The 20,828-nt window shown below is 32.9% G+C and overlaps 1 protein-coding gene across 1 annotated transcript; it reads right to left on the bottom strand.

The window, feature by feature from the left end:
* Positions 1-685: 685 nt before the first annotated feature.
* LOC129896658 (probable serine/threonine-protein kinase At1g54610) lies at positions 686-6,287 on the bottom strand. Its single transcript, XM_055972593.1, has 7 exons — positions 5,748-6,287; positions 5,128-5,412; positions 3,547-3,864; positions 3,010-3,237; positions 2,112-2,212; positions 1,920-2,043; positions 686-1,272 (listed from the first exon to the last, which is right to left on the bottom strand). The coding sequence occupies exons 1-7, from the start codon at positions 6,051-6,053 to the stop codon at positions 919-921; spliced, it is 1,716 nt and encodes a 571-aa protein (XP_055828568.1). The 5' UTR covers positions 6,054-6,287; the 3' UTR covers positions 686-918.
* Positions 6,288-20,828: the final 14,541 nt, after the last annotated feature.

Genomic DNA, 20,828 nt, shown 5'->3' with positions numbered 1-20,828 from the left:
GTAACTTGTTAAATTTCTGTTTATTTAATAACCTAGGATTATTCTACTGTGATTTTTTTACGATTTACGTGGTTAGTATGAAAAATTGGTTAATTTAATAGATCCACAGTTGGCTTGAAACACTCTCTGATTCTTTTATAGTGTACATTGGATACATTCAAAAACTTCAGATAAATTCCCTCTTTCTCATTATGAGGGAAAAGAGGCCAAAGAAGTCTACACCAGTCCCAGAATGTGTCTTGCAAAACTAAACGAGCTGAACTCTTACTGAGCATCGCTTTTTTATGGATCGAGAAATCTGATGCATAGCTCGGAAATCGATGGATAATGACACCTTTACCCTTCTCCACTGAATATCAACAATTTTCTTACCGTAGGATTCCAACCTGTGATGCACCCCTAACCTACTCATCAAGTGCTGCTCTTATTACTATCACGTGTTGTGCTCCTATCACTAGACCTATCACGTGTTGTGCTCCTATCACTAGACCGACGCTTTGAGACAGCTCTACCGAGCAACTAAAATTAAGCGTTGTAACTTCTGTAATTAAGCAACAAAAAACATGTCAAGCTTATTTCAAGCAGCTAGCAGGCTACAGAACAACTTGGAAAAGCTAAGAACAAGAAAACCCAACGCTTACAAATAGATGAAAGCAAGACTTGAAAGAAAATGAGAAACCAAATAATTACCTAAAGGCTTCAATGATATTATGACTTGCAACTGTACAATGGATGTCAGGTGTAAATTATAAACCCAAAATCCATATGATACACAAAACTGTTGTATAATTTAATTACAAAGTTTAAAAATAGAATACAGTAACAAGCAAAAAGGAGGGAGTCTTTAAGCTAAAAACCAATAACAGACAAGAAAAACTCCTTGAAGCCACAAAATTTATTGCTTTGGGAAATTTTCTCTTATCTATGGTGACTAAATGTCTCTGAAACAGAAGCTCTACCCCTCAGTCTCATATCTATAGATAGTCTAACAGAAGAAGGAAGGAATGCATGGATAAGTTTACGAGACGAAGCCATATGAGGCTCTTCTTTCTTGTTTCTCCTCTGCCTCGATGTCCCAGCTGTAGTTGTGGTGCTTCTCAAAGATCGTGCCTTTGGATTGAAACTTGAATTAAAAGAAGCATCAGCTACACTAAATGATGCAGGTCCATTATGTGATGCATCAAGAGGGTATCCAACTGCTCCATCTTGATGTGGCGGAGGAAATTTTTCACTCTTGCTCTTAGCATTAGCCTGTGTCATCACCCTCCACCTCTGCAGAAAAATAAGTGGGATTAGTATGAGGATGCAAAGAAAAGAGTAATACGTGACAAAGGGAGCCAGGATGAAGGGAAATGAGTTGATATTAGGTCCAGTAATCCTTAATCCCAAAGTTATTTGGCTCTCCATGCTATCCATGTAAAGCAAAGAGCTTTATGAAGAAGAAAAGGTGATGTTCACTATTTAAAAGCATCAAAATGCTTAAAACCGTGTATCATGCCCTCTTTGCTGCACAAACAATATCTTCATACCAGAGTTCAAAATTTGAACAAACACATCACATTAGATAACACACAACTTTTTGCTAGACGTCTTTGTTAGTCTCATATGTCTAATATAAAATGAGCACCTTTCGAGGCATGATGGAACAGAGCCGGGATTTCTAGACAGGTGCAACGTGCAGAATAAGGAGAAAAAGGATAATTTTATGACAAATTATGGGGCTAAAATATACTCTAAAAAGGATTTCAAAATATGAAAAGTGGGGTGGGGTGGGGGGGGGGTGCTCTCTGCCTGTACACCCCTTGGTTCCACCACTGGTTACATGTGGCTAAGAAACCTAATTAAGACATGATAATTAGCACTGCATTTTACTGGGACAAAACCTGGACAACAAAGAAAACACAATTTGTCTCACTTACATCTAGGTTTGGTTGGAGTTCAGCATTTGCCTCCGGAGCTGGAATTGCACGGCTAACTCTCTCACGAAGTCTCACTTTCCTGGTGCCATCACCAGCGTGAGCTTTTCCGTGCAAACCACTTTGCCTAAAAATAAAATAGGTCTCAGTAGATGCAAGCCATGGTAAAATAATTTCAATATCATTTAGACATACCTCCTGGCAGCTTCATCTCTCAGTTTTACATCCATTTCCTTGCTAGGAGGATACTTTGGCAAGCTTGAAGGCTCACATGGATATGGTTCAGTTGTAAAGAACTGTACATTACAAGTACTCATGTCAGAAATAAAAAACAGCAAAGGTCTTAGGTGACTTAAGATCTAAGCACATGTGAGTCACAGCTGGTGGAGGAGAGAGGTTCCTGAGGGGAATTTAAGTACAGTGGCGAAAGATCCCCTTTATAAAAACAAAGAGACTAGGAGGACAAATTGTTCAAACACTGTTAATTCTCATAAAATTGAACAGTGTATAATGAATGAAAAAGTTTTGGAGAGCTGGTATGCTGTTCACAAATAACTAGGTATATCAAGTAAGACATTTTCCAATCATCAGCCATTATATTATCAGGATTCTTGAATACTGAGCAGACCGGTATAAAAGATTAAAAGTGAAGCAACACTTTTGACATTTCTTGTTATCCATTAATAAAAGACTTAAACACCCAATTCTGCTAAAGGGTAGCGCCCATAAATACATTTAAGCAGATTCCCGAAGTATTTCCTTGAAGAAATGCAGACAGTCAGTGTACTCTCAGTTTAGACGACAACAAGACATGTTACAAGCACAAGAATCTACGAGCATCTAGATTCCCAGTAAAAGAAGAGTCAGAGTCTATATAACAGGTATCTTCTAGAAAGCAACCAAAGAAAGAACCAGATAGGAGGAGTTACACGACTTCCACTCTGCAGAAACTAAATAAATGCCGCTTAAAAAAAGAAATACTAATAGACATATTAACAGCGAAACAGAGAATCACATACCAACTAAGCCATCTCTAAGGTTTAACAGTATTGATTTCATTTTAAAGAAATATCCAAATGATCAGATGACTTACTTCGCTGTTCAAAGCTGCAGTTGCTGTGCCTCTTTCATCGGGATCGATAGCAAGAAGTGTTTCAATCAGAGGAAGTGAAGAGGGTGGAAAATCCTTGAATGTATCCGCAATGCAGCGTTTATAAGATTGTTGTGGTTTAAACAGAGTAGCATTTGGTAACTTGAATTTCTTCCAATATTCCTCGGATGGAGAGCCACACAACTTAAATATTTTATGGAGTTGCTCAACCTATGCAACAAGAAGGCAAAGAGTGTCCAAGTCAGTCACTTTACTTGACCGCTATTGCCTCAAGGAAAAAAAGAAATAATTAAATAATAAAAATATTTAGCTATGTGGCTGCGTACACTCTACCCTCCCCAGACCCCACGTTGTGGGATTTCACTGGGTTGTTGTTGTTGTTGTTGTATTTAGCTATGTGGCTTGAAAGTCAGATTATTAAATTGGGCAACCAAGAATGTAATCAACAGCATCTCAATAGATGATTTTCTGGAAATAAGAAGGCAGTTTATATCAAATGTAGCACAAAGAGTACAGCACCTCCGTTCTCCCTGGCATTATTGGCTTCTTTGCAAGTAACTCAGCCAAAATGCACCCAGCACTCCACAGGTCAACACCAACACCGTAATGAGTAGCTCCAAGCAGAAGTTCAGGTGGACGGTACCAGAGAGTCACAACACGACTAGTCATAGGTTGCTTGTGTTCAGGATCATAAAATGCAGCTAATCCAAAATCAGCTATTTTCAGAATTCCTTCGTTATCAATCAGCAAATTGGAACCTTTTACATCACGGTGGAGGACTCCATTATTGTGACAATGCTCAAGACCAGACAGTAACTGTTTCATGTAGCACTTTACCTGCAATAAGATACAAACTAGACAACTCAGCTAGTAACTAATACCTGCCACTTCATTCAGGTATATATTGAATAAATAAGGCAATATCTTTCATGACCACAGATAATTGATTAGCTATCAATTATTTATTCTTGTAGGGTGTGTTCGGTATGAAGGAAAAATATTTTTCATAGAAAATGTTTGTTAGGAAAATAAGTGAGCTTCTTACTTATTTTCTTGTATTCGGTACGTAAGCAAAAATTATTATCCTAAAAGCATTTATATATAATCTAGACAAATACTATGAGAGGTGGGGGTGGGGCTGAAGATAAGGTATGTTGGAGGGTGGAGAGGACACAATCTTGTGGAATGCCATTTATGGAACTTATTTTCCCTACTTTTATTGGGAAGTCATTTTTCTCACTTTTAAGGAACTTGTTTTTTTTAGAGAAAATGTTTTCCAAAAATTTTAACCAATGGAACATGAGAAAATTGGAAAACATTTTGTGAAAAACATTTTCCTCCGTACCGAACACACCCGTAGTTGGATAAATACTGGTACATGGTTTTCTTCAATTGACCTTAGATAGGAGGTCATGGAGGACACGGATTAGGGTTAGTTAGATAGTTGAACGTTGTCCTGTTTATTCTTCTTGGATGTATAAGAAATATCCATATGCCTTTTCAATACATGAAACTGTGCAAACTCAATATATTTTCTGAATATAATTCTACTTGAACAGAACTATCATTCAGAAAGCAATTTCAACAGGAAGATCATAATTATTTGTTTAGTGAGGTAATATCCCTTTGCTGAGTGAGTTAATAGAAATTTTTGATACATTGAAGGTACCATTATCTCACTCAAAAGGCACAATTAAAATGCAATATCTGTAACCAGCTCAGCAATGGATTCCCAAACTACCATGATCGGACCCAATGGCCTTGAGAAAAGACCAGCAGTAACATCAGAAAGCACAAGAATTAAAGCTAGAAGACAAATGACACTACATAATTAGAGCAGATACACCACGTTACATAATGAAAGGAAAGCCAAATTACAGAAACAAAATAACAAAACAAAGCAAAAAAGGGTAATTTTGAAGAATAGTACACAGATAAGCACACTATTTTTGGGGAAACCAACTACCAAGTTTGACTAATACATTAGACAAAAGCCAAGATAACACCAAGAAAGCATACAAACACCCAAATGAATATATGAAGTTAAAAGTACATCAACCAACCTCCTCTTCTGAAGGTGAAAAGAGACATTAGTCATACCTGTGATTCAGTAAATTTGACCTTTTGAACAGCAGCTAGACCAGCCAGATCATGCTCCATGTACTCGAAAACAAGGTACAAACTAGACGACATTCTTGAAGTTACCAAACCTTCAAGTTTGATGACATTGGGATGGTTCAATTTTTTCAACACTAGTATTTCTCTTGCCATGAACTTAACACTCTCTGGCTCCAGTGTATCAAACCTAACTTTCTTCAATGCAACAATCTTCCCTGTTATCAAGTCCTTTGCTTTATATACATTACTATATGTTCCTTGCCCAATCTGCATTCACACAGAAAACAGGCAAATTGAACAACAAAAGTACAACCACCAAAGACTATTATATTAATTCCTTCAAGTCCACCCCTCGGCCCTAGAAATTGTGTATTCCTTTTGCAGCACTTTTGAGATTTTATTAGAGGTTGTACCTTCCCCTGGCATTATTACTTTGCATCTAAGAATTCATTATTGCGATACAATTAAGGAACATTATTACACACACATAATTAACATTTGGCAATGTCAAAGTAACAAACTACCCCGTAAAAACAAAGTACATTGCGCTAAAACAGTGGTACATATACCGGGCATTAATAAAAAGAGGATCAGATGATTGCCTTATCAAGTTTCTGGAAGGTATTCGCTCGGCGTGGAGTCCAGTCTTTTATAGCATCTCCGGCAACGGCTACAAGCCACGACGGCCACCCTTGCTGATTCGTCGCAAAAGAGTTTCCCGATGTTCTGAAACTGTAATACTCAGACACCGACTCAGTGTGATTTGGTCCTTTTGCCTCCACCGCTGATGGCGGCGGAGGTTGAGTGATCTTCACCTCATCCCCGGTAGCCCCAACAACGGCGTCCCGATTGTTAGAATTCTGTCTCCTCCGACTTACGATATGAATCTTTCCAAAAACACATCCCATAATCAGTGAAGTAAGTTTAACCAGTCATTTGTGGTGAATATTAATGTCACCAAAAACAGGGCAGATGAAAATAGCTAGATTTTTTGGCAGCATTTATTGCAAATCATGAAATCCTCTGTAATCTATGGAGTAAGGGGTGGGGTGGGGTGGGTATGCCACTGTGTGAGAGAATAAATTTAGAAAGAGGACACTATGGGCTGTGTGAAGTGAAAAAGGGGGGTCAGTTTTTCAGTTGACGGGACTTTGGGGCTTTCTCCTTTTTATTTTTAAAACTTTTTTTTTTCTTATGTTTTATAAAGTTGTACTATTGATTAGGTCAAGCTGTTTGATTAAAAATTGATAGTCATAAACTTAAAAGTCAAAGGGTGGGTTGGTTTGTGAAAGACATACTTGGGAACTTTTGGCACTTTCTTTCATTTATATATTCCAAATTAGCCATCGGGTTTTACTTTTTTAGAGTTAATGCCATTCATTTTTAAAATTAAATTAACTGATATTTTTAATTAAAATTTATATAGAAAGTATTATTATAAATTACCATTTTTTTCATGTTACTTTTCTAGAGTCAATGTGATTCATTTTTAAAGTTAAATTAGTTGATATTTTCAATTAAAATTTAGATATTTAAATTCTATACGGAAAGTATTATTATAAATTGTCATTTTTTTCATATTACTTTTCTTGAGTCAATGCGATTAATTTTTCAAGTTAAATTAGATTAAATTAACTTATATTTTCAATTAAAATTTAGATGGAAAGTATTACTATAAATTGCCCTTTTTTCAAATTAATATGATGGAAAAATATATATTAAAAATTTTGATAAAAATTTATATTATTTGATTTTAAAAAAAATTGTGATAAATAAAAAGAGACGGAGGGAATTTTTTTTAGTTCAATCGTCATTTGTCAAACATGCTTCTCTAATTAATGACATGATAGATAACGGAATTTATTTATTATTAATGAAATGTGAAAAGTAGTAAATGATACTATTAAGTGTTATTCTACTTGTTATATTGTCTTAGACTAGATGCCCTACACTCTAGGATCACCATGGATATTAGCTACATGATCTACTTGTAATTAGGAGTAGCATAGCACCATAAATATCGAATATCATATCAAAATGAAGATTTTTGATATCGTGGCTTTTAATATTATAGCATTTGTTATGATATTTGATATTTATTTTAAAAAAAATTAGACATTTGATGCAGTATTCAATATTTTAAAAAAAAGAATCAAAATATCGAATATTGTACGAGTATGTAGTTATATCTCAAATTCATATATTGTAATAACCTGACTTTTTGAAGGCTCGTACCCTCGCGATAAGACAAGAGAGTTATTAATAAATTAAGAATCATGTGGTATATCACATTTTAAGTGTTCAAGGTTCATATTTTAAGTTTTGAAGTTTAGCAGGTTGTAAAATAAAAGTTGGTGAAAATTATCGTAAGTTCCTTTATAAAGATTTCTCTGAAATTTGGGTCAAATATCTTGAAACTTTTCTCCCAATATATAAGGATTTGTGGGACCCACAACCTATCAAATCGAAGGTCTACGAGTCTAGTTTCCAACGTATCAAACCGATCATCAATACAACTTCAGAATAGAGAGATATTTACGTTTTTGTAACACTACTCAAGCAAGCACGTGAAGCGGGACCCTAGGTCCGTGGAACTTTTATATATATATATATATATATATCTTTATCTTCACTTTTTCAGTAATAAACTAGAAAAACCTTCTAACCCATTTCTAGGATCACTCAAATTAGTAATTTTCTCGATCTAAGTCCTTGATGGAAGTCGTTCTACGTGTTGAGCTCGTCATCGTGGTATAATTTGTTTTATAGATTTCATAGCATATCACACTTTGGTGTTGGATCAGCAAGGTTTTGACCATATTTTAAGGTTTTTAGGTGTTGGAGCAACAAGATTTTGGCCATATAATATCTATTATAACGACCTAGCCCGTCGTTACTAAAAATATCTACGGTGAAGGTATACGAATCTCTTTCTCATAATACTAGGATCAATTCCTTGGTATGCGAGTGAATTAGTTGTGAATTAAGGTCGTAATATGCTTCTATCTCAAAGTTAAGTTGAAAGTGACTTTCCGATTTAGTTTTGGACTTGAGTTTAAACTAAAGTCAACTACAAATGACCATATCTCTCAGACTATAATGAATTAGGTGGCACATGACCTATCAAATTAAAGATCTTTGAGTCTTCTTTACAACCCCACTGACTTTGCCTCATTTAGAGTTCGGAGTAAGAAGTTATGCCTATTTTACTAGACACTTTCCGGGTCAGACCGCCAGAGCGGGATTGAGGCCGCTGTAGCGGGATCCGATGGGACAAAACTTAAAAGTGACATATTTTTACTATCTCCTTCTTCGCCTAAGTGCCAAAATAGATGAGGGTTACCCTAAAACCCCCCAAAAAGCTATTCTAGGCTTGAAGAGAAGGGGAGAAGAGATTTCTAACGCAAAGAAGGCTACAACCCACAGATTCAGGCCCGTCTCCATAGATTCTCCTTCCAAAAGTCAAGGATCGTGCTATATTCCTTCTACAAATGCTTGGCGCCCAGGTAGGCTAGGTTTCTCTACTTGATTAGTAGTAAATCTATTCCCATGTATTTTATATTGTAGTTGACAGGAGATTTCATGCCTAGGCCTTCGGACACGGAGTTTGGATGGCTGAATGTATTGTTATGGTTTTTAGGATATGAATATATCATGTGGGTATGATTATCCCGTGACTAGTGATGATAGTCTAATTCTTGGTTGATAACTGTAATACCGTTTGTTGATATGATTAATGGTTCTTGTAAAGATTAAGGTGAAGAAAATTATCGGGTTAGAGTGAGATCTTAAGGCTTGTGATAATCAAGGAGGGTCCATAGCAATATAGGGGCTATATATTACCTCATCCCCTTACTTCATGATTCATATTACTCAGATAATTCACATAGAACCATCAATATGAACTCATATATATATATATATGAGTTCATATTGATGGTTCTATGTGAATTATCTGAGTAATATGAATCATGAAGTAAGGGGAGGAGGTACTTGATTTAGTATTGATAAATCTCTTGAATGAACCTATTAATTATTTGTGGTTATAGGTTATGGTTAGTATATATTATAGAGAGACTCTCAATACTGATTGGGTAAGGTTATGACGTCTTCTATGTATTTAATTGTTATGGTTGAATGATTGATAGGTTGTTGTAATGGGTCTACAATTCCAAGATTGTAAAAATTCATAATCTTGAAATTGCTCTATCAAAAGTGATGCCTTAAATAAAGAAGGCTTGACAAAATATTGTTAATGAAGGAAAATATAGAATGTAACTAATGAAATGACTATTGTGAATAATTACATGCAATGAACCTGTTACTTGATAGTGCAAGTATGTGAACTATTCATGATAGACTGTGATTGTGGTTGTGATTGTGATGTTGGATCGGGTGTCACGTATCAACATATATATTAAGTCGGGTGTCACGTTCCGACACATAAATATAGAATCGGATGTCATGTTCTGACACGTATATAGGATAGAGTGTCATGTTCCGACACATATATAGAATCAGGTGTCACGTTCTGACACATATATGATTTGGGTATGGGTTCCATGAGGAAACCTATGTGTGACTATCATCTGTGAATTGATCTTGATTATATATGTGACGATAGAAAAATTGATTGATTTATAATTGAGCATGCTCATCCTGTGTAATAACTGATATGAAAGGACCGAAGGTCCTAGTGTTATTATGTTGACTGTTGTAATTGAGATTTACCTTGTGAAACTGTACATTTCTCCTAAAATAGTAAATTGATAATGTGTTCATGTATATGCTTGATTGGATTATGTTATAGGTGCTAGATGCATCCGCATAGTAGATATGAGGTTGTGGGTAAATCAGTGGAAAGCAGTCAGTGTATTGTTAAGGAAGATTAATGACTTAAAGTCAGTTATTATTGATGTCCTATGGGTACCTGGGTTAAAAAGATGATTGAGAGGTTTTCAGAGATTCTGCATCGGGGCAGGCCGCCCTGGGGGGAGGAATCCTGTTGTGGCAAGGCCACCAGAGCGGGATAGGTCCCGCCATGGTGGAACAGTAGCGGTTAGGAGGTGAGCTTTAGTCCCCCAAATGTTTTTCTCTTCCAAGTGAGATGTTAATTATCCTAAGCCCATGTGATGATGTGAAATTAAATATAGTAGACGAGTTAGGCGGAGTTAGTATTAGCCCATAGTTTGAAAACTTCTCTATGTGATAGAAGGGTTAGGCCTTGATATGTATTAGAGTTGACAGTGGACCAATTAGAAAGGGTGAAATTTAAGCTTGAACGACTCTAATGAGGTTAATGGGAATGATAAGAGTTTTGCATAAGTTTTGGTGGGGAATCTCTAAAGATCATGTTTCCTTCTTGTCGATTCCTTTATATTATGCAGTGGATATCGGGTTGATCGATGATGCCTACCAATACATGTTATTTGTACTGATACTACTCTTGCTATGCCACTTGTCATAGTCTAGTTGCAGGGTCAGTGATGTTTCATAGGTGAAGACGAAGATGAGTCTCTGACAACTTCTACTTTTCCTTCCTTATGGTGGGAGTTGTGACTTATTTTTATTTATACGCTGTATCTTTAGAAGCTCTTGTACCTACTTAGACTAGTATTCTTGGAGGTGTTAAAAGTGTTTTCTTGTAATCAAATTGGAGTTTTAAAATTTTTATTTACGGTGTTTTCACTACTATTTTTGGCTATTAATGAATTTTTGTCAAACTTTCGCATGTATTTTTTAAGGGTTCTCCTATCTAGGTATTAGAGTAGATGCTCGCACGGCCAGGTGGGTTGGATCGTGACCGCTATGAGTTGACTATGAGGTTATATTGATGCCTAAAAGAATTATATGCTGCCTATGTGGCTATATTATTGCCTAGGAGGGCTATGTGACTGCCTACGGGGCTAGGGGACTACCGATAGGGGTATATAGACTGAATTGTCACTTCTGGGCTTATGGGGGCCAAGGTAGGTGGTCTTGATTGTTGTTTGTACCTGCCGAGCTTATGGGGGCTTGGTCAGGTTGTTCTATGATTATTTTTGGTATGGTTAGATTCTGAAGCAGGTTAGTATGCTTATCTTAATCTTGATTCATTTATCTGATTACTCTCACTATATTATGATATCTGCTTATAGTTTATCGCCTTTCATATTCGGTACATTATTTGTACTGATGCCTCATTGCTTGGGGGCACTGTATTCATGCCTGCAGGTCCCGACAGATGATCGGATAGACCTCCTCGGCAGCAGGGTTGACTTCTAGCAGGTTGGCTAGCCCCTTTCTTTTACAGCTGCCAGAGTTTGGATGTTTGTTAGCTTTTATTGTATATATTCTTTTTGTGTAAGCCGGGGCTCTGTCCCCCCAAGATTTACTACTCTTAGAGGCTTGCAGACTAGTGTGTGGGTTGTATAGCTACGTTATGGCCATGTTGGTCTAGCTTGTTGGGTTGTTGAGCCTTGTTAGCTGTTTGATGTATTGTCCTTATATATACCTGCTTTTAATTTTGGTATAGACATCATGGTGGTCTTGACGGCCCAATTAGGACTTGTATGTTAGGTTGCTATTTATATTAACTGTTGGAAGTAGTTGTTTTGTTTATAGGGTTGTTGACAGGGGCCTTGTCGGCTGAGGGTGTGATTTTAAGTTGAGATATACCTATTTGGTTTCTTGATTGCGGGTGACTGCCATGCGCTAGTAGAAAATGGTTCAGCAGGGTCGGCTAGGGCATGAGTGTTGACATTAGGTGTCAGTTGCGCCCCTTGAGTTTTGGGGCGTGACATATATATTATAATATTAACAAATATATAAAAATAATTTTAGATAATTAATTATTTAGATATTTAAATTTTGAATATTTTATCTTGATTGAAATATTTTTTTTGGGATGATTGATTAACAATGTGAATTACTTGTACTTTCTTTTGAATAATTCCACACATGTAACTGTGTAAGGTGTTAGTATAATATGATTAAAATGTTTCTTGAAAAGTTGAAGTCATAGTTCTCTATTATATGAGTATATGTAAGTTAAAGTTGACCAAACTATGGCTACTGATTATCGTACCGTAAAATATCTAAATCAAACTTTAAACACCGAATCATAATTTAGTATAATATTAGCATAGTATACTAAAATCCAAAATTTGAAATTATCGAACTACATACTTTTTTAAATTTTGTGTCAAATTATAATCAAACAAACAAGTTGAAAGGAAGGGAGTAGTTCAAAGATTAGAACCAAGCGAAAGAACTTATTACCATCAGCTGGTTGAACACCTCTATACAAATACATAATTATAAATTTTATGGCATGTCTTATTTGGACATTGCTTAGTTTTTTTAAATTATTTATACTCAATTTTAGCAAACATCAGACATAACACACTGCCTCTTCTTACGAAGAGTAAGTTTAAATGAAAGCGAGGGTACTACAAAACTTTGAAAATATTGACAAATTATTTTTGTTATAAATGACTTTGTTAGATTTGTTGTTGTTTTGAGAAATCGACGATTGAGATTTATTTTTGATGATGTTTATAATTTATGTTTTGAATTTAAATTTATTTAAAATAGATTTGAATATTGAATTGTGATTCGTGTCTTATACATGTTATTAAAATTCGAACAACAAATAATTTTTTTTGGTTGGACAAGTATTATTTACTTAAATTTCATATATAAATGTCTAAACTTTAATCATATATGATAAAAATTCATACAAAAATGATTAAATTTTAGTCATATATATTTAAACTTTAAAAAAATCATGCTAAAGTGGAACTTTAAGAACCATATATATTCTCCTTCTAAATATAATTTTTACTTCCAAATGCCATTCTTCAAACTGAAAACTCTTTATTTCAAGTTTCAACTACATTTATATCCAAACCTACACAGTATTAACCTAAGCACTTTTTTTTAGTATTATAATTTATAAGCATTCTTTCAAAATGCTTTCATATTCTTGAAAATTATTTATAAATATTACGTAATGTTTTTATTACACATACATAATTTGTGCCAAAAATATTAAATTTCATGAACTTATAATTGGAATGCGAAACTCCACCCTCTGTTTATTAAATACTTGACACTACATTAGTTATTATAGGAGAACATACCTATGGTAAAAATTTATAAATCCCAGATGCGACAACTATTAAAGTTCTTGTAATTATTAAATTGAATGAACAAAGCATTAGAAAATGGTTTATATATTGGTCAGAAACCCACCTACCTCTCTGAAGGTATTTAACAAATAGCATCTTTTGCATTTATTACGATTTTTTGGTTGAGGATACCAATTGAAGTCGGCCCCTACATCATTTCATAAAAAAATTCCCTCTGTTACAAAATAAATGTATTAAGAACTAAAACGCCACGCCAGATTATAATGTAAACAACTAAAACATCACGTCGAATTCTAATGTAACTACCTTCTGCTTTGATTAGTAAAACTTATTTTGTTGCCTTTCTAGTATATTTTATTTTTTAAAGATTTTGACATCTCTCAATAAAATTCTGACTCCGAAACTGATGATATGCATTGTTGTTATGAGTAGGATAATGTTAAAGTATCATACAACATGAAAAATTGAATGAAATAAAATGTTGATTTCTATAGTGAAATATTGTTTTAGTCTGTTAGAAAAAGATCTCATTATATATAAATCCTCTCATACAACTTCTTTCCTAATTTAATAATGTTGTATAATAATGAAAGGAATAATGTCATTTATGATAGGAGAATTGTCTTTAAAATAAGTTGTGTTATTGACTAAAAAGATCTAAATTGTGGACTTAGTCGTTTGAACTGAAGAAAAAAGAGAGGCTTTAATTTGTAGTAGCTAGTTTGAAAGGAATAAAATGTAAAAGACGCTATGAAAGACTGAAAATGACTGAAATTTCAGAACTCACTATACAAAGTCCAAGAACATAAAAAGGAGGACTTTTTTTTCTCCTAAAAATATAAATAAAAAGAAGTTTCAACAATTTGGGGGTTGATGTGGGGACATCATTAGAGGACCACAAGAAGAATATAAAGAAAAGTTTCTCAAGGTATAGGTAGTTTTCCATGTTCTAACTATAAATTTTTAATATATATATAGATTTTATTTTATTTTCAAAAAAGAAACAGAATCAAGATAATTATTTCAAAGGGGGAATACAAACTGATACGTTGAAAATTTGACAAGAAGAATAAATTACGTGTGTTTCTCAATGAAATGTCATAGCTAATCTTATTAAAGATGGGGTTTATGTGGAAAAGATAAAAATGACTTGGTTCATAGAACTCCCATCCTATGACCAAAGATACTCTAGTGCATTTTACTCCTACCGTTTATTTTTTCTTATTACGTTTCACAGAGTTATATTACATGAATTTTAATCAACATTTTGCGAAAAATTGCAACTTATAATATTTTTATATAATTTTCAAACTTCTAAATTTAATATTTTAAAATATTAAATTAATCTATTTCAATTTAATTTTGAAGATTAATAAAAGTGGAAAAAAAGTATATTCTAATCATGATTATATGCTTATAAAGTAAGTATATATTTTATTATTAAGAAAAGTAATGAGGGAGAATCATGAAAGTCACCACATTCAATGTGGTAGGTGATGGGGTGGGGTGCATGATGGTATTGCGAAATTTGATAAAATTGAGTACACAAGAAGCTCAGTGCTAGTTCACAAAATCAAGCTAGCTTAATTCTGCATCCTCTTCTATGATGTCTAAGACTGAAGATGGAAGAAGAGGGGCTTTGAAGACAGAAAACCCTGACTCACGAGTTTTGTTTAATTTAGGGCTATAAAATTTGGATTAAAATTTTAAAATGAGCTGGGTCATAATTAATATATTTTGGATCAAAATATATAAATATTATAAATTAAAATATTATTTTAAATTTATTTAATAAAATTTTGATTCTTCGGTGCACTGTGGAATTGTGACCCTTGAATCAAACACCGAATCGAAGTTTTCGAAAAAAAGAATCGATATCGAATCAAAACACCAAAGAACCGACACCGAAAAATTAAATTAGTTCGATTCGGTTTCATTTTTTGATTTATCGATATTTATGCCCACCCCTATATTCTAATGAAAAGTAAAGCAAATACTCACACATGTAATGGTATGATTGAAATTTCTCCATTTTTCAATCAGGGCTCATATGTCCGAGTCCGAAAATAGAGAACATTTTATGGTGTGTTTGGCACGATTTTAATTTTTTCATGTTTGATAGGTCTAAATGTTTATAATTTTTTTTTTTGGGAAGTTAAAATAGGTTTCTTAATTAAGAAAATGACTTTTATGATGATAACAACAATAACATACAATGTAATTTTACAAATGAGGTTTGGACAGTGTGGGATATATGTAGACCTTATTTCGATTTTTGTGGGATAGAAATACTGTTTTCGTAAGATTCTTCGACTAAAAAAAAATGTTTTTACAGAAAAGTACAAGCGTAAAATAAGTTATGATGAAAATATTGAAGACCAAAAAAGTACTGACATCAAATTCAATTCCTCTGTTTTAATTTATTTGACCTAATTTTCTTTTTAGTTCGTTTCAAATGATCCTTTCCCTTTTTAGCAACTCTTTAACTAATTTCAATTTTTTACCTGAAATGTTTAATACCACAAGATTAAAAGACATTTTGGTACATTTGACATATTCTTAATTTTGAACCACAAGATTCAAAAGTCTTCTTTACTTTCTTAAATTTCGTGTCATATCAAAATAGGCCAAACAAATTAAAACAGAAGGAGAAGTAAAGATAACCAAAATATATGAAACAATAATAGTAATAATATTGAAGAATATGATAGTGCTCACAAGATTGATAATACTCGTAAGGAAACAAATAGGTGTTCTAGACTAGACTTATGCTCTACTACTGAAAAAAAGAGATCACTCGACTATCTACTAGCCATCTACCTTAATCCTCGATCTCTCACGTTCTCTTATTTAGAGTGTCATGTTATCGTTAAGCTGAATTAGATGTGTCATTTCATGTGTAATCATTTCTCCCCAATTCTTCCCTGATCTACCTCTATCTCTTCTTAGACCTATCACTGTAAACTTCTCGCACCTCCTCACTGAGACATCTGTCCTTCTCCTCTTCACATGTCCAAACTTCTCAACCTCCCTTTCCATATCTTATCCTCCATGAAGGCCACTCCCAACTTGCCCTGTATATCTTCGTTTCTAATCTTGTTCCTCCTATTATACACACACATCCATCTAATTAAATATTCTCATTTCTGCAACCTTTATCTTCTGAATATGAGAGTTCTTCACTAACCAACACTCTCTCCTATACAACAAGGTTGGACTAACAACTACTAAATAACTTACCTTTAAATCTCGATGACACAAAAATAATGAAAAATAAATTCCATAAATGTCATTTCACATTAATTGTCTTTTTCATCCACCTTCCTTTGCCCCCCGCCCCCTTGCAATCCACAATTCCACGAATCCCGACAACCACCCCGTACCAACCAACCCCTATATCATTCCATCTCCCTCCTCATAGTGTTTGCCTAAATTATACATAAATGCTCCTTCAATAGTATGTTCTGTTTATTTATTAAACATTATTAAAAAAAAGAAAAGTATTATCTTTCAGAGAAAACAAATTTAATGAAAAAAATATTTTCTTTAGTAACAAACACACCCTTAGTAGAAAAATGCATTAGCTCTTAACGAGTCTACTTGATAAGATTTCAAAGTTGTCGGACCAATAACCTTCAAATATAGGATATAATGCCCCCCAAAATAAAACATTTTACACCTTGATGTACGTGGCTTGCTAACTGCAATACTAGTCACCAGAAAAGTGAAAGATGCTTAGTTGATTAATAATTAACCATAGGTTAGGGAAAGTGAAACAAGCTGCAAAATTATGATGCTTTTGGAGCCCCCAGGTTGTTTGCTCTGATTGGGAGAAAAAGTATTTGAAAAATAAAAGTATGATGGGTCTATAAATAGTGGAAAAGCAATTGTAAGATTATTGAGGCCATTTGGTTCAAATGTTATTTTTGTGGGGATTATAATGCATTGAGATTTTATGAGAGTAATAATAATGAGAGAATTAATGTTATACAATAATTAAAAATAAATAAGACTTTATACATGTGAATCACATCCCATACTTGCATTCTTGTTTTATATTCTATCTAGCATAAAATAATGTTAGAACTTAGATTATTGCATAATTTAATGCTTATATAATGTATAACATCAATCAAACACTATTTAATTATGCAACAATCATTTCTTTTTATATGACCAATTAATTAATTTTATATTATTTTTATATAACATCAATCAAACACTACATTAATTACGAAACGATTACCTATTATCTCCTCATTAATCACCAGGTCAATTCAGAAGATTTATTAAATGAAGAAGACAAGAATAGATTCTTCAGAGTTGATGTCTGATTGGATATTTGTTGTTATAGTCACTAAATTAACAAATTATTTCAATTCAGATTTGGACTTAAAAGTTAAAATAGTTGTAACTGTTTGTCATCTTCAAATCTTAAATTTGATAGGAAATACTCCCTTCATTAACTTTTACTCGTTGCATTTCATTTTTCGACAATTAATTCAATTAATTTTTGGAGCTAAACTAACTTAAATTCAATTAATATTTTAGAATTAAAATTTAAATATTCAAATAATATACGAAAAATAGTATAAATTACAATTCATCTTATATTAATATAATAGAAAATACATCTTAAAATGTTGGTTAAAATCTATATAGTTTGACCCTCAAAAAATAAAATATAATAAGTAAAAGTGAACGAAGGGAACTATCATCCCTATTTTTAAGGGCATTTTAGTCAAAATGGCCCAGAAGCTTACTTTTTGAGTAATAAGGGTTCGAGTCCTGGATATGAATTTTTTTTTGTTGGGAGCGCCACCCCCAATATGCCCTGCAGTGCGAGATTCTGATTTAATCGGAGTTCCACGGGCTTCGAACACCGGGTGAAAAACCGAATAAAAGAAACGATTAATTCTGTAGCTTTTTGTGATCTTGGTTTGATGAATCGAAACACAAAAGTTCAATAGTTCAAAGAAATTTGATGAACTATGGCAAATATAAGAGTAGTTTTCATTGACAGTTACTACAATCATCATTCCAATATGTATAAAGATTGATTGTAATAAGTAAAACTTACACATTTGGCTGCTCGACCAACAATTTTTATATCCGCTAATTAATATACATAATATATAATCTTTCTTTATGAAATTAGAGAAAATGCAATCACCGGTAACGTTAAATGTCATCAAGTCATGGGAACACTCTCATTTCGAAGTGTTCTACCATGATTTCCCTCACAGAAATTTTCTCGAAAACAAATAAATTTTATGGAGGATTTTAGTAGCTCAATTAATTGACTATTTAAATATTCGCAGGTGAGAGTTCGATTTTCCTTGGGTTTAATCATCTTTGTCTTGTAGTGGCCAGTAGGAGTAATAATCTTCAATAATCACTATTCACTATAATCAAACTTGACTTCAATTTTCCAAAGTAAAGATAAGTCATGTAACACAAGGTTTGAATTTGAAAAAAAGTTTCCCTTTGAATTTCGGGAAAAGAACAGTTATAACCCCAAAAGGGAAAGCATTTACTCTGAAATGTCTTATTATTTTTATAATTTTTTATATTTTAAAATGACATAGATTTATTTTAAAATTCGCGCGCTCACGTCAGCGTTTAGGTATCAATATATCGACAACAGTCGTATATGATACATATATGACATCAATATATTGATGGAGTATTACAAATGATTAATTCATAGCAGTGATGCTGACATCATGCTGTCATTAGGGGTGTACATGGACCGGGTTGGTTCGGATTTTTTACAAACCAAACCAAACCATTTGTGTCGGGTTATTAAATCTATAAACCAAACCAAACCAATAAAAGTCGGGTTTTTCGATATCAATTTTTCTCGGGTTTTTCGGGTTTATTCGGGTTTTTCGAATTTCTCGGATTTTTTGAGTTTTTTCGAATTTTTTCGGGTTTCTCATAGTATCTAATAAAAAGCACAGAGCAGTGCTTCTTAAAAAGAGTTCTAGTACAAAATATCAACATATAAGATGGAGGCACAACACTGTTTGAAGTTTTAACTTTATAAGATAAGTTTATAAGATAAGTTTTTTTTGTATATTATTTAGATGGGCTACTCAAGTCCAAATCTAAATGTAAGAAAGAAAACAAAAATTATGAAAAAATTTTAAAAAAATATTTATAAATTATATTTTAATAAATATTTTTATGTATAACATAATTTAAAAGTAGTATATCTATAATCGGGTCGGTTTGGGTTCGGTTTGACTTTTTTTAGTTAAAACCAAACCAACCCTATAATGGTCGGGTTTTTTTTTCAAACACCAAACCAAGTCAAACCAAACCACTAGTCGGGTTTTTTTTCCGGTTTGGTTCGGTTTGTCGGTTTGGTGCGGTTTATCGATTTGTCTTGTACAGCCCTAGCTGTCATGATGTGTAAAATAAAAAAAATGAGAAAATAGAGTAAGAGGGTAAATAGTTTGGACTATGGGTCCATTACGGTAAATAGTTCGAATAATCCAATTTGAATAAACAGTTTCACAATTGAATCTATTTGGAAAAATTACTAGAAAAAATACTTTTTAATAAATAATTACTGATTTTAGCGATTTTTATTTATTTATTACCATTTATAGCAATATATAACAATATTATGATATATCTACTATGTATTAAAAGTGAATTATGCATGCAATATAAATGTATTATAAGTATTTTAAAATATATTATACTTGTTTGATAAGAAATTGACACAATATATTATAAGTGTATTAAAGTATGTGATAAATAAATTATCCATGAATAAAACTTGTATTATATGAGTTTTATAAATTATTCTCGCTAATATATATTAAAATTGTATTATACTTGTATTATAATTATAAGTATTCAGTAAAAAAAAATATTATTATTATAAATAGTAAATATTTTCTTAAGATAGTACATTTATAAATTTCACTAGTTTTCCTTAAATTTCCTTGTGGCCTTCTCGGTACGGAGTCTGCTAAAAGTTTGGGCTGGTTATCGGCTGATTTATACAAATTTTCTCTTTCTAAAGGTCACCATTTAAACTTTGTTTCTATTTTAACAAGTCTGTATATTATTACCTTTAAAAGATTATTTCTCTTTCGGTTTACTGTCTATTCATATATTGTTCAACGGTATAGAAAAAAAATATTAAATCATTTTTTCATAAAATTTTTAATTTTTCCCTAAAGAAATCTTTAGACCATGATATAAAAGATCATAAATTACAATAAAATAAAAAGAGGTTCATTCACTAAATAGCTATCTCCAAAAGAAAAAAACCGGCAAAGATTTCTGTAAAATTTCAAACTCCATTTTCTTAATTAGCTTAGACTCCATAAAAGAAGAGTTGAATTGCAAGGTTGTTGTGGTCTGGTTCCAATACCAGGCACCAACAATCAATCATCATAAAAGTTGCAATCATAAGTCAGACGGAAAAATTTATCATATTATAGACATATTTGAATGATGATTTATACCCTGCTATGAAATAGAAATTTTATGAAATATAACGAAGTCTCCTTTGTTATTGTTACCACATAA

The sequence above is a fragment of the Solanum dulcamara genome, chromosome 7 (assembly GCF_947179165.1).
Source record: "Solanum dulcamara chromosome 7, daSolDulc1.2, whole genome shotgun sequence".
Lineage (NCBI taxonomy): Eukaryota > Viridiplantae > Streptophyta > Magnoliopsida > Solanales > Solanaceae > Solanum > Solanum dulcamara.
Note: the sequence above shows the minus strand (reverse complement) of the source record. Positions and strands in the feature narration are given on the sequence as shown.